This window comes from Leptopilina heterotoma, unplaced genomic scaffold (genome assembly GCF_015476425.1).
Source record: "Leptopilina heterotoma isolate Lh14 unplaced genomic scaffold, ASM1547642v1 Lhet_45, whole genome shotgun sequence".
Taxonomy (NCBI): domain Eukaryota; kingdom Metazoa; phylum Arthropoda; class Insecta; order Hymenoptera; family Figitidae; genus Leptopilina; species Leptopilina heterotoma.
The window spans coordinates 2,055,161-2,071,677 of NW_025111086.1; the positions used below are offsets into that span (position 1 = coordinate 2,055,161).

At 28.1% G+C, this 16,517-nt stretch overlaps 1 protein-coding gene across 1 annotated transcript in view; it reads left to right on the top strand.

Moving 5' to 3' along the window:
• Positions 1-16,517, top strand: part of LOC122507149 — a 614,585-nt gene that overhangs the window by 356,397 nt on the left and 241,671 nt on the right. The window contains exons 4-5 of the mRNA XM_043619714.1: positions 12,675-12,887; positions 14,035-15,070. Of these exons, the coding sequence (XP_043475649.1) occupies positions 12,675-12,887; positions 14,035-15,070 (1,249 nt within the window). The remainder of the gene's footprint in view (positions 1-12,674; positions 12,888-14,034; positions 15,071-16,517) is intronic.

The following is a 16,517-nucleotide window of genomic DNA, read 5'->3' on the forward strand; positions in this document are numbered from 1 at the left end:
AAATTGCAAAAAAAAAAAAAAAAAAAAAATGAAAAATAATAATATAGCTAGGTAATGTCAATAATGCGATCGATCGATTGCCACATCAATCGATAAACGTTCACTTCATTAGCATAATATATATTTATCCCATTTACTTGGTGGATAGAAAAAATTAATTATAAATAATAAAAATTAAAAAATTAAAATTAAATAATAAAAAGTAAAAAATAATTATTAATTAATAATTAATTAATTATTCACGCAAAGACGAAAACTATCATTATTCACACAAATACGAAAATTAATAGTTCACTTTTATATCAACCGCTTTTTTTTTCACTGCAAATTAATTAATTACTAATGAAAGTACTCTATAAAGAATTTAGTGTTCCGTGAAAAAGAATTTTTTTTTTTTTTTTTTTTTTTTTTTTTTTAAAGAATAAAATTTATTTCTTGTACAGCAATGCAGGTAGAATAATTTTGTGATTATAAGAAAAAAAAGGGATGCGGGGGAGAAAAAAAAAAGTTGTAACTTGTAAAGAAGCCTCATTTATGGGAGTAATGCAATTCATTATCGTGGCATCTTCACACATATACATACATACAATGTGTTTGCTTCTGGTGAACAACAAAATACCAACATTACATTTTGTATACAATACACAAAAGCCAAGTCTGCATTTTGTGAATTACGATCTGCAAAAGTTGCGTTCCAAAGAGAGTGTTAAATATAATAAGTTCCACATATACAAGTCCCGTTTTCCAGCTCTCGCATATAATAATAATCGATTCAATGATTTATGATTCGGTGTCACAAAGGAAACTATTGCCCTATTGTCTCTCTCTCTCCCTCTTTCGCCCTCTCTCGTGAGTGCAAATTTTTAACCTCTCCTGACAATATATTAAAATAGCGTGAAATTTTATAAATTGTTTATTGCTCCATAGGGACACGTGCGTTCATAAAACATTACTGTTTAAATATTATTATTAACTTTAATCACTATTTTTAGATTTACCAGGTTTTTATATTTACCTCAATATTTACCATTTTTATTTTTATCATTTTAATATTTACCATTTTCATTTTTGTCATTTTAATATTTATTACCATTTTTATTTTTACCATTTTTGTTGTTACCATTTTAATATTTACCATTTTTGTTTTTACCATTTTAATATTTATTACTAGTTTTATTTTTACCATTTTAATATTTACCATTTTTGTTTTTACCCATTTTTATTTTTACCATTTTAATATATACTATTTTTTTACCATTTTAATATTTATTACCTTTTTTGTTCTTACCATTTTAATATTTATTACCATTTTTATTTTTACCATTTTAATATTTACCATTTTTGTTTTTACCATTTTAATATTTATTACCATTTTTATTTTTACCATTTTAATATTTACCATTTTTGTTTTTACCATTTTAATATTTATTACCATTTTTATTTTTGCCATTTTAATATTTACCATTTTTTGTTTTTCCATTTTAATATTTAATACCATTTTTGTTTTTACCATTTTAATATTTGTTACCATTTTTATTTTTACCATTTTAATATTTATTACCATTTTTATATTTACTATTTTTATAGACACAACGACTCGATAAACAACTATTATTATTAGCCATTTATTATATATACTGTATACAAAGTTATATACTTCTATTGTTACGTATTTACGTAAATACGTAATACCAACAATATGGATAATATCCAGAACAGTATTATAATAGTCTAGTATTCAATAAAGCGAGACGGATTAAATCATTCACTGGTGGCAAAATGTCTCTTGCAGCACGGGAAAATTATTACCATGATTAATTGATTTCTTATTCAATTATATTTTTTTTTCTTTTCGAAAAGATAATTACTTTCTTGTTTGCAATAAAGTGGCGAATTATTATTTACTTTTTTCTAATCTGTTTTCTTTATTAACAATAGAGTTTGTTTGCCTGGATTTCCATTTTCCAATTATTTTGAGGCATTTTAATAAAACTCTTTGCAAAATTCAATTATTATTTTTATAAATAACAATATTCATCACAAGAATTCAATTATTTTCAAAATTGAGAATTTTTTTCTTGGAAATTCAATTATTTTCAAAATTGAGAATTTTTTCTTGGAAATTCAATTGTTTTAAAAATTTTTAATAAAATTCTTCGAAAGAATTCAATTATGTCGATAAATAACAAAATTATTTCCGAAAATTCAATTATTTTAAGGCATTTTAATAAAATTCTTTGCAAAATTCAATTATTTTCATAAATAATAAAATGCTTTTAAGAAATTCAATTATTTTCAAAAAAAATTTAACAAAGTACCATACAGACATTCAATTATTGTCAAAATTTAATTGAATTCTTTATAAAATTGAATTATTTTTAAAAACTTTTCGTAATTCGATTTTCAATATTTACTATTTTCATAAAATTTCTAAACAGAATTCAATTATTTAAAAAAATTTTTGTAAAAATCTCCGTAAGAATTCAATTCTTTTTATGAATAATAAAAATTTCACAGAAATTCAATTATTTAAATTAGAATTCGCATAAAATTAGTCGAAAGAAATGAATTATTTAAAAAATAAAATTTTTCGCAAGAATTAAATTATTTTTATAAATATTAAAATTCTTTCATGAATAATATAATTCGTTGCAGGACTTCAATTTATTGGCATAGGATAAGAAAGAAGTAAATATTTTCGATGAAAATTAGGAAAAAGTCATGAAAATAAAATATAAAATGAAATTTTTTTTCTTCACGTTTTAGCCTAATTATAATCAGGCCCTTATTAAGCCCTGATAGAGCCAGCTCGAGCCCAAGACTGGCCCGCAACCAAAAATACTGTCCTAAATTAAAAAAAAAATAAAATGAAACCAAAAAAAAGGAAGGAAGGAAGCAAGATGACAAAACTCGGTGACCTTAAGGCCTACCGTCGTCGTCCACCTGACACCCACACTTCCGCAAAAAGCGAAGAAGGTGTGTTTTCATCTTGACAGTGAAGTTGTATGTGCCTTATATGTTATAAAAGCCGGTTTTACAAGCGCATTCGACGACGCTTTCTATTGTCATTATGTGTACATGTAAACATACACAGACATAATATAGTTTGAGAGAGTAAACGCGGCGGCTTTATAAAAGCACTTCTCCTTGATGTTCACCGTGTGTATTGTGCGATATCGCCTTAACTTTAAACATATACGGCGATACCGTAATTTCCTTACAAAGGAAGTCCCGGAAGAGATTCAATAAATTCTCATGCATGCACGCGCGCTCGCGCCTGTGCGATGAAAATATCCACCTTCCTTTTTTTTCATCCAATTAATTTTTTTTTGCAATCTTCTCTTTTTTGTATTTATAATTAATGAATAAATTATGTTTTTTCTACGGCGATTTCTGTTCTTTTTGTACCTGACCTAGTTTGGGCCAAGTTTGGTCCATGGCTTGGAACACTGTTTCACTTTCGAACTCAGCTCAAACTAGAGTCAGTTATTTTTTTTGGTGTCCATTTCTGTACTTAATACAATTTTTTTGTCTGTCCTGGTTTGGGCCAAGTTTGGCCCAGGCTTGGAACTGAAAATCTGTTTTACTTTCGAGCTTAGTTCAAGCTTAGTAAGTTCAAATGGGCACTCTATGGAGTCAGTACTTTTTTTGCCCATATAACCATTTTTCTGTCTGCCCTGGTTTGGGCCAAGTTTGGCCCATGGCTTGGAAAACTGTTTCACTTTCGAACTTAGCTCAAACTAGAGTCGCGTTATTTTTTTGCGCCCATTTCAGCTTATTTTGAAGTAACCTCGAAAGTAAAACAAATTTTCAGTGCCAAGCCTGGGACAAACTTGGCCCAACCGAGGCAGACAGAAAACTCGTTATATACAGAAATGGTCACAAAAAAAGAACTGACTATAGAGTCAGTTTTATTTTTTGTGCCCATTTCAGCTTAGTTTGAACTAACCTCGAAAGTAAAACAGATTTCTAGTTTCAAGCTTGGGCCAAATTTGGAACAACCAGGGCAGACGAAAAAATTGTGTTAAACACAGAAATTAGCACAAAAAAATAGAACTGACTTCAGTTTGAACTAAGCTCGAAAGTAAAACAGATTTTTAGTTCCAAGCTTGGGCCAAGCTTGGCCCAACCAGGACAGACAAAAAAATTGTATTAAGTTCAGATTACAATTAGGCGTACATGAAAAATTCGAATTAAGCCAAATGAAAGCAAACACATTACAAGGCGATGACATTAGAGAAGTAACTCGTGTCATGCCGATTAATTTGATCGCAAGTACAAACACGAGCATGAAAGTTTCCAATGTCGTATCTTGGCCTTTTTTTCCATCTCGGGTCGATTTGATATCTTACAACGAAGTCTCTCCCTCTCTCTCTCTTTTTTTCAACTCTCTGTGATCGGTAAAAGATGCCGATCAAGATCAACACTTTATGGCAACTTTCATCAGATATATATATATTTTACTGATGTTCTCTCCATGCGGGGGACTTGTTTGCAAAACGCACTTTTGCATTTCACGTGATACACAACGTTTCTTATATTTTATATACAGAAACGCATTGTCCTCTAATGACACATTCGATTCGATCGTCACAGAATATTTTATTTTCCTTTTAATCTTGCGGGAAAAAAAATTCATTTCGCTAAATCATTACACGAAACAATGATTTTTATTAATATATATATAAGAAGTTATCAATGATTTTGATGATGTTAAATGATTTTTATTGTTTTCGTCACTAGGAAAAATTTTATTAATTTTAATTAAAATAAAAGATTTTATTACTTCCTCCCTCTCCTTTCCCACCAAACGAATTGACAATAGTTAGAGGAGTAAATTGTTCTTCGAATGGAAAAAATACGATTGTTCCAAGTTTGAACCATTCTTGGGAAACTTGTTGCCAAGTTTGGGCCAATATTCCACCAGGATTGGGAATTTTTTTTTTAAACGATTGGCTCAACTAGTCTAGAGCAAGAAAATTACAATTTAGATTTAAAGGTGGTTTCTACAATAGGAAACTTGGGCCAATAATGGAGCTAGAAGGTCGAAAGTAAATTCTAAACTTGGCAATTTACAATCTTGTATCAATATTGGCAAATGGACAATATTAATTAATATTTCGTTAATTATTCAAATTCTAAGCTTAAAATCGATTTTAAAGCAATGTCGATAAAAAATAAAGTAAAGTTGTAATATACTTTAATTTGGAGATTTTTCTTCATATTTTCAAGCTTGGGCCAACACTGACAGTAGAATTTCATCTATTTAAAATTTAAAATTAAAACAAATTTCCTATCATTTTTACAATCTTGGCAAATATTTGTCTATAAGTTTATTTAAATTTAACATTTTTCAAATTTTTTATATTTGAAACAATTAATTTTGTTATATTTGGAAACCTGGGCTAATACTGGCAATGTTTATAGTTGAACAATGTTTATTTTTTTTTTGTTATTTAAATTCAAATGTTAAAATCAAATTAAAAAACTTGATTCAAATTCTGTCGATAAAATCAGGTCAATAATTAAAATCGTAGTACTTTAATTTTCAGATTGGCAATCTTGGGGTAATATTGGCAATAAGAATTCTTTAAAATATGAAGGAATTTTTTGCAAAAAAAAATTAGAAATGTAGTCTAAGGTCAAGGCAAGATTGGCCATTGTAATGTCATACGATGAAAGGGAAAGAGAGAGAGAGAGAGAGAGAGAGAGAGAGAGAGAGAGAGAGAGAGAGAGAGAGAGAGAGAGAAAAGAGAGGAAAAGAGAAACAGATAAGTAGATGGTGAGATAGTTACAGGAAATAGGATTGGTATAATTGAAGCATTTCAAGGCGTGGTTTAATCATTGTTTAATAATTTTTCAACGCGAAATCATTCTCAATCAAAATCAATCAAGTCGATATTTTTGTCTCTACATAATAAACGAGCATTTTTTTTTAATGAATTTAATGAAGTATTAATAAATTAAAATGTTGATATTATTATTCTTTTATTATTATTATTATTATTATTATTATTATTATTTATTTTTTTATTTTTATTTTTATTATTGTTTTTATTTTTATCATTATTATTATTATTATTTTTTATTTTTATTATTGCTTTTATTTTTATCATTATTATTATTTTTTTTTAATTTTTATTTTTTTTCTTTTATTTTTATTTTCATTTTCATTTTCATTTTCATTTTCATTTTCATTTTCATTTTCATTTTCATATTCATTTTTATTTTTATTTTAATTCTTATTATTAATAAATTCTGGAATAATTCCAGAAAAGTTCAAATTATTATTAAATAAAAAAAAATAATTTAATAATTATTGCGTCTGACATATGATCGCAAATTAAGAAGTAATAATTGTATATATTATTATATTAAAATACACACAAACACATACATATATGTGGTATCAATTTATTTATTGTACATTTTGATAGAAAGAAAGTGAGAGCCGTCAATTAACATTCATCGGTAATATAATCCTTTTAGAAAACTGATAAATTATAATTTATGACAACGATAAATTATCATCTAGTCAATAATATGCCTTAGACCTACAAGTCAGAATCTAATCAAGAAAACTTGTTAGACTAGTTCTTTTTTTCTTCTTCTTTTACATTTTTCGTTGTTTTCCTTTTTTTTGTGTTTTTGCATATCTTTTTCTATATATATAAATATATGTACATATAGCAAAAAAAAAAAAAAAAAAAAAAAAAAAAATGCAGAAAAACAAAAATAATATCACACTTGATTGAAGGCTAAAAATAATAATATAAACTGCAAAATCATCACTGTCAATGAACTTAGTTTTCTTTAAGTTAATAATTATTATTATTCGCAAACAAGTAATCATCTTATAGAAAGTTTTAGACTTTTCGAGTAAAATGTAAAGGTGTATTTTTTAAATTAAAAAATTTTTTTTTGAACAAAATGTGTATAATTTTATTTATATACAATATTTGTAGTTTTTTTTTAAAACAAAATGTTGGTATATAATTTTATCTATATACAATGTTGGAAGTTTTTTTTCTTAAACAAAATGTATATAATTTTATTTATATAATTATTTAAATATATATTCAGTAAAAATTTTTATTTAATTTAATGAATAAATATTAGGTACGTTTAATTAGATGATGATTAATAATAATTAAAATTAAATTTGTTTAGAATTAAATTAACTCAATTTCAGTAAATAAAAAATTCTAATCAATTAATGGAAATATAAGAAGGTGTGTAATTAAAATTAGGTAAATATAAAATATAAATAAATTAATTAATTAATAATAAATTAATTAATTAATAATAAATTAATACGTTAATTAATTAATAAGTTAATAAATTAATAAATTAATTAATATTATTTAATATATAATATAATAATAATAATATAATTAAAAAATTCTTGCTGCAAAAAAAAATGTGTGCGTGGGAGGCAGGTTTTATTTTAAACAATCAAAATTTTTCTCCCGAAAGAAAGAAATGAGAAGGCGTTTCCCATCTGTCAGCTTTGAGATTAAACCATCAGAGCCAAGATGCAGACGTCTACTGCGTCTTTTGCATGCGAAGGGTAATTAATTTGCAGACTAGCGAATGTGCCTAATTGCAATGCGATTTACGATCAAGTTCTCTCTCTCTCTCTCTCTCTCTCTCTCATTCTGTGTATATGTATATATGTATATATGTGTTTGCTGTAACAATAATTATGTCATATCCACTGCTGCCTAATTGCTTATATATCTGGAGTACGTGGGCGAGGTGTGTTACACGTATGCACTTTAGTAACCTGAAACACCTCCTAATTGCTTATGTATGTGCTGCAAAGAAACGTGGGAGCACAACTCACCACAGTACCAGATTCTTAAATTGACATTTACAGAGTTGTTGTTGTTACAGTAGTCAGTGAAATGCCATTCACAATTTTTTTTGGTTTTCCTCTTTTTTTTTATTTTTTTGGGGAATTTAGCTGGAATTTTGACATTCGAATTTCAATTTTCCCTAAAATCGAAAAAGGTTGCAAAACTTAATTAGACTCTACTTTTGAAGTTAAGTTTTAACACCTATTTTTCACAGTGGCGATATTTAATAATTAATAACTAATAATTAATAATTAATAAAATATTAACACTTTTTTCACAGTGCAATATTTAATAATTAATAATTAATAAAATATTAACACTTTTTTCACAGTGCAATATTTAATAATTAATAATTAATAAAATATTAACACCTTTTTCACAGTGCAATATTTAATAATTAATAAAATATTGAACTAACTAAATTTTCGAAAGCACAAAGTAATTAACTAACTAAATTCAAAAAAGTAAAAAAATATATAAATAATAATTATTTAGGATTAATTAATTTACAATTATTATTTGTTGTTATTTGTTAATAACAACCTAATGATAAAACATACTTATTTATGATTAATTTATTTATAACTATAATTTGTTGTTTATAACAGCCTAATTTAATTATTAATCATTATTTACAACTATTTACAATTAAAAATTATTCATAATTGCGGTAATTATTTATAACTAATTAATTTCCAATTAGTATTTGTTGTTTATAATTAGCGAATAATTGATAATAATTTATTTATTAATAAACGGGACCAATAATAATTATTATTAGGTAATTATTGTTCTTTCTGGTAATGAGGTTATTAATATTTATTTACAATTACATAATTGATTTATAATTATTACTGCTTGTAAACAATAACCTAATTATTTATAATTATTTATTATTAATTGATTACTAATTATTATTTGTGGTTTATACTTTATAATAGCCTGATTATTAATGATTATTTGTAAATTCATAATTATTTATTATGAATTATTTTTTTAATTATTATTTGTTGTTCATAATAGTCTGATTATTATTAATAATTATTATAATAATTATTATAATAATTATTATACAGGACAAAAAATCCAATACAAAAAATTTAGACCGTAAAATCCAAGAAAAAACGTTGGAAGTACAAAAAATCCAAAATAAATATGTCCAAAGTCAAAAAATTCAAAATAAATAAAATATAAATAGTGAAACATGTGAAAAAGCCACGTTTTTACTTTTTACGCTATAAAATCGGAATTTAAAATGTTAATATTAAAATCGCAGATTTTTAATTATTTACATAAATAATAAAATTCAATTATTTACATAAATAAAAAAATTTTTAGAAAAATTTCAGCTAAAAAATAAAAGAAAATTTCATTCAAGGCAGCCATTTAAATTTTTATATCTCAATTTTTTTAATTGGATTTTCAAAAATACCAGGACAAAAAATCCAAAAATTAAGTTCAAAGTGAAACTATTTTTTTTTTACTTTTTTGGATTTTTTGGTTTGGATTTTTTTTTGGACTTCTTGTCCAGATACCTACCTACCATTATTTACAATTGATTTGTAGTTCATTAATTTCAAATTATTTGTTGTTTATAATTTCCTAATAATTAATAATTATTGTTTGTTAGTTCTAGTAATCTCGTCTATAATAATTATTTGCAATTAATTAATTAATAGTTATCTATTATTTATAATTACCTAATGATGATAATTTTTTTTACTGCTTATAATTGACTAATAAATAATAATAATTATTTGCTGTCTATATTTACCTAATAATTCATAATTGTTTACGATAATTTATATTTGCTATTTATTGTTTATGATAATCTAATTGTTAGTAATTATTATATTATTTTTTATTTACTGTTTATAGTTACCTAATAATGAATTAATTTTTAAATTAAATTAAACTAAATAAATTAAATTAATAAATTAAGTTAATTAAATTAATTAAATTAATAAAATTAATTAAATTAATAAAATTAATAAAATTAATTAAATTAATTAAGTTAAATAAATTAATTTAATTAAATAAATTAAATAAATTTTTAACAAATTTATTTAATAAATTAAATAAACTAAATTCTGAAAAGTAAAGAATAATAAACTGACTAAATTGAATAAATTTTTGCTATTCATATCAAATATCCTGCTAAATTAGATTAAAATCCAACGGATGAATAAAAAAAACGAGTAACATTAAATAAAATTAAAGCACAAGGACAAGTAATAAACAACTTGATAAAATTGTTAAAACAAGTGTAAATTTTTTTTTCCTAACGATTGAAATGATGATTAAGGGAAAATATAAAATATCCGGTTATACACACGGAAGGACATTGCAAAAAGCAATAAAGATGGATGCTAACTTGGATAATGCCCTCTTTTTTTCAAAGAAAGAGAGAGAGAGAGAGGAAAAAAATTAAACTTTTCTCTCTTTCTGAAACGAGTCTTACCAGTCTTGGATTTTGATCTTGTGCGGATATTTTCTTGACGACCACCCTGTAGTTGTCACATGGTGCTCGCATGTTTGCTAGTTACCAGCAAGAAAACCTCACCCAGTGCTACCAACTTATTGATATACATATATATATCTATATCTATATCTATATATAAATATTATACATTCTCCTGTTTTTATACGACCGTTAATTTCTTCGTTTTAAAATAAACTCTCAGCACTCATTCTGCATACGAGACACAATTTCGATCTGATTAAATTCCAACTGCATTCCAATGTGTCTTTTTCAGCTCGCTTTTCAGCTTGAGACAGTCCCCGTGGTTTGTACTTTTCGAATAAATGTCCTCACATTTCGAAATTTTCTTTAAATTACTCGCAAATATTTTTTTTTCCTTTTTTGTATTAAAATAAACTAGTTTTATTTACCCCTAATAATATTACTAATAAATTAACTATACCCCTAGTAATACTAGGTGTTAATATTACTAGGGGTAAATAAAACTAGTAGTGTTTGCCACTAGTTTTATTTGCCCCTAGTAAAATTACTATTAAATTAATTTTCCCCAGTAATACTAGGTGTTAATATTACTAGGGGTAAATAAAACTAGTGATAAACACTACTAGGGGAAAATAATACTAGGTGTTAATATTACTAGGGGGTAAATAAAACTAGTGGCAAACACTACTAGGTGTTAATATTATTAGGGATAAATAAAACTAGTGGAATACACTACTAGTGAAAAATAATACTAAGTGTTAATATTACTAGGTGTTAATATTACTAGGGGTAAATAAAACTAGTGACAAACGCTACTATGTGTTAATGTTACTAGGGTCAAATAAAACTAGTGGCAAACACGATTCCCGGTCAATTACCCGAATCCAATCTCCCGAATGGTGAATAACCCGAATGGTGTAAAATACTGGTGGAAAACAATACTAGGTGTTAATATTATTAAGGGTAAATAAAACTAGTGTCATAACACTACTAGTGGAAAATAGTTAAAAATTTCCTAAATATTTGTCACGACATTATGCATCAAAAATAAAAAAAATTTCGTTAATTAGTCACTTAATCACTTTCAATAAACTATAGACTAAAAGACTAATTGAAAGTCTTATTATAAAACCATTTATAAATAGCCGAATTCTGAAAAATACAAATTTCCCACATATAACTTTAACACGCTTTTGCGTTTATTTTGTAAAAATATTGCATAATTAGACTTCTTAATGGTATAAATCACAGTATAATTACTACTATCTTTACTACTCCCATTGCTTTACAACTTTTGAAAAGGCCTTTTCCTGGTGCAATGTTCTGTGATGTTCTTAAAATCTTCATATATGTATTTATATGTGTATATATATATATATATATATATATGCTTTCAAACTTCACGCTTGAAAGGTGATTCATAGCCTTATGAAAGTTTGATTCATTGCGTAGATTTCTCCAGTATTTTATTAAATCATTAACACTCAATAAGTATTACCACAATTGTAAAGCTAACATTTTTCTTTTTTTTCACTCATGTATGAATTAGAAAAAAAAAACAACAACAACAACAACATTAGAATCGAGATTTAAATTGTGCAATTTCAATAGTCCTTTAATCGATGCTGCTCTATTTTGCCGATATCGGGGCCTTTTGATATGAAAGTTGTTGGCGGTGAAAGTGAACGTGAAGGATGAAACATTCACGATTCACTTTTCCCTATATATGCATTTATGTTTGTTTATTTATTTGCATAATATGAACAATTAGTACAAAGTTTTTTTAACTTCTGAAAATTATAACTTTTCTGAGAATTTTTGAAAAAACTGATAGTACCACTAGTTTTACTTAATCCTAGTAATATTTACCCTGAGTATTATTTTCCACTAGTAGAATTTTTCACCATTATTTGACACTAATATTATTTGCTAATACTAGGGAGTTAGTATTACTAGTGGTAAATCGTACCAGGAATAAATATTACTAGGAGTGAGTAATACTGGGGGTGAATAGTACCAGAATTGAATATTACTAGGGGTTAGTAATACTAGGGGTAAATAGTACCACAATCATTTTCTAAACTGTTGTTTTAAACTATTTTCGTCTCTCAACGGTTGTTAAGCAGTTATTTAAAAATTTATGTTCCTCATACTATTTACCCCTAGTACTACATACCCCTAGTTTTATTTACTACTAGTGTTATTTACTGTATCCTGTTACTATTTATTCGACTATTAGCGTTAAAGAGTTAATTTTTTTATCCATACTTACTGTCTTTATTTTACTTTTTACTTGATAATTAAAAACAAGACAAAGAAATTAATTTCCATTTCGTTTTGTCCGCTTGCAGGGAAATGAATCTGTGGTTCCTAGGGGTTGGCCTTTGACTTTAAATGGAAGCGGTCTTGTCCTGCGATTAGGCGAAGTTGAGGCTTCATCATTACGTCTTGGGGAATGTTACCTTTGCATCAGGAGTGCAGCTGCTGCGGTTGCAACTGCGAAAACTCCTTCCGCAACGGCAACATCAGCAGACGCTGAAAACGTGGAAGAAAACACTGTTGAGGTGAGTCTAGTTTTAAACATGCGAGCACGACTTTCCTTTTGTGATATGCGGTACACAGTGGAGGAGGAGGAGGGTGTGTTGGTGTGTGTGTGGGGATTTTTTATTTCTCACGAGCTTTTAAACGCTATATATGAGACCACAGAGTTGTATTTGTGTTTTAGTGTGAGTGTTGTCCTTGTTTACTTTGTTTTGATATTACTTCCTGAGAGTTTGTTGTGTTGTGCTCTGTGCACGGTTGAAACACGTCGGTTAAATTCCTATCGTTTGTAATGCCTGTTATACTAAAATTGGTATAACTGATCTCTTGACAATACCTAATGAGAATATGTTACTGTTCACTTCGAAAACAAAGGGAAATAGGAATGAGGCTTTTCAATCTTCAAGAAGAATTCTTTTTTTTTCGTCTAGAAAATTACAGTTAGATAAAAATATTTTCTATTATATAAAAGAATTGATATAATCTTAACAGTTATTTGGAAATTAATATTAATAACAAAACTAAAGTTTTGTACGTATCAAATTTTTGTTTGTTTGCAAGACAAAATTTTGTTAAAAACGTTCCTGTTTTAAATGTCTGAGATTAATGTTTAAATTTTGTCCCCTCATCTCTACTTTCTTCATCCATGGAGAATTTTTAATTAGAAATAAAATTAAACGCCATTTGAATGGGATTATACTGGCTAAGCAGGTTTTATTCACTTTATCATTGAGTGTATAAAATGTACCGTAATATAATCAATGTTTTCTTAATTGTGGGTTAATTTTATCCCTATAGCAAAACCAACGACATTAATAAATATATATCTATTGGGGATTATGAAAGCAAAAGAAAAAATCTTGTGTCCATAAATTAGCATAACACCTTTAATAACTTTACATTCATTCTCCTAATTGAATAGTTTAAACTAGAAAATAATTCCATATAAAATGAATGTGATAAATCGATTCGAATTTATCAAGATTGAAATTCTCTTACGAGGAAGTGTGCAAGAGCGCGACATCAATTATTACTGAAAAAAAACAGGAATGACAACTTCTTTTTATGATTAATTAAACAACTTTGGTAATTTTTTTTTTATAAACGATAGATAAAAAGTTTTCTTAATTTCAGTAAATTAATTAATTTTTGCAAATTATTTGTGTTTAGATAGCCCTTGTGTGGCGAGCCTCGTCGATGCGGGCCCCGGGGTTCCTCGGCTGGGACCGGGAGGACGAGTTCATGGATTGGCGCGATACAACGAACAAAATTTCCTCCTCATCGAGTACAGTGGTCCAACATCATCATCAACATCACCACCACAATACAAATCATCATCATCATAATCAAACAACATCGGGTCTATCAAAGTGGCGACCACGTCGAAGATCGCGCGAGGAAACTCGTACGCGAACACGTGAGACGAGCGCCGATAATAATCCCCACGAGAGTAGCAGGTCATCAGAGAGACTTGAATGCTCACGTGTACTCGAAAATAATCATCATCATCATCATAATCACCATCATCACGATCTTGCTGTTGTCAAATCAAAATCATCGTCAAGTGTATCTGACACGTGGAGGGACGATTTGAGAAATAGCGAAAGTCGTCGTTCAACAAGTAGCAGTCGATGCAGTGGCACAAATAATAAATCTAGTCTCACAAGTGGTAGTGAATTTATCAACAGCAATAATAATAGCGGCAGCAGCATTGATTCAAGATCACGTGTTAGGAGGAACGCCAAAGTTGTCTCATCATCAACAATGGAAAAGTGGAAGGAGACAAGTCGATGTGAGACGAGATGTCGAATACTTCATGCTGTTGATATTAAAACGCCGTCATATTTGGAGAATTTGATTTGTAAGGAGTCGGCCAGGTATCAGGAGGCTGTTGAGAGATTGGAGAATATTCATCCCGATCAGATTGCTGACGATGAACTTCCGGCTTATATACAATCGCTTCTTGTTACTGTCGAGAGGAAAATTGAGAGAGTTTCATTGGATGATTTAACATTCCCTTGTACTGCGTGCAGAAATATTGACACTGATGATCCTTTACTTGGATGTCGTTGCGGTAATGAGTCTTGTGATTGTGGAAACGATAATTGTGAGTGTAATTCGGAAAAGGAGGAAGCCAGGACGTTCGAGGTCGCTGGGATCAAGCATATTGACAGTGATGACGAGGAGGAAGTGCGGATGGGTTTCGGTGAGTACCACTTTTGTTTTATACCAAACACAAATTTTTAATCTGTACTCCAACCGACTTCAAATCAGTTTTCGATCTTGATTTTTGGATTTGACTTTTGGTTTAGAGTCAAAGAAGCAAATACTCCAGCAAGTGGAATAAAATTTATTCCCATTGGTACATTTGGAGCATAAAAATTCCCTACAGATGTTTCTAAAAATACTAGAAGTGTCGTGTCAGGTCTGTAAATAAGAACAAGTGTTGGTTGTTTAGTGCGAGGGTTCGACTCCATCTGAAGTAGGTTCGTTGAAAGCTTGTCTCTAGTACTGCAGTTCGACATTGTCTGGAACTGAAAGCAGCCTTGTACTGTTGTAGGCAAAATAGCAGATGTACTTGTAGCAGATGTACTACTTCCGTTTACTTGTTATCTTCTCGTGCCGGTTGAGAAAGCAAGTAAGCAAACAAACCACAGGAATTTAAATCTCCTCCACAATAGTAGTAACCAAAAGCTCTTTCTACCACTTGTAATCATTTATCTAAATTTTTCGCCACCCGATTTTGACCAGTATTTTTCATACATGCGGTAGGAAACATTATTTACAACAACTAAAATCGGTTCCTGATGCTACTGCTTCTGAAAGTCCCTCTGAAAACTATTCCAAACTATTTCCAAACCTAATCGAAAATTCAAACCGAAAAGAACAAAATAATAATTCCTTTACGGATAGTACACAGAACCGAACAGAACAAATTAATAATTACTTTACGGATGGTATGACGAACCAAACCGAAAAAATTAATAATTACTTTACGGATAGTACACCAAACCGAACAGAACAAATTAATAATTACGTTACGGATGGTATGACAGACGAAACCGAAAAAATTAATAATTACTTTACGGATAGTATGGCAAACAGCAGCTAAAAAAGAACTAAAAAATTATTATCTTTTAGTACATCTTTCGACATTATTATTTTGCGAGGGCGTAATTGTGGCAATGCACCAGACGCAATAATGTTTTGATATGAATTCGCGTGTCACATTGACGATGGTTGTTGAAAAGTGAAGTAAGAAGCTGAGTCAGGAAAACATACATATAGGTTTCACTGATGTGTACATTTAATGTCAGACGAAGAGAAAGAGGAACGTTGAGAAAGCGAAAAGACGTACATGGTATCGCTTGTGATTAATCAAGGACCTTTCTTTCACTATACTCCCACATACTTTCCTCTAAATTCCTCGTAGACTTCAACTTCCCTTTCAAGGTCGTTTCTCTTCTACGAGAGATAATCTCTTCAGTTTTTAGAAATTTCTGTTTCATTTCTCTATTCCTGCAGCTCATTGTTATTTGCTTTCTTGTTCGTGGTTTATTCTTTTTATTGTTGTTAGCAATATTTAGCACTGGTATTATTAACCACCAGAAATATTATTTATCAAACAATTCTGATTCCGTTTGGTTTGGTTC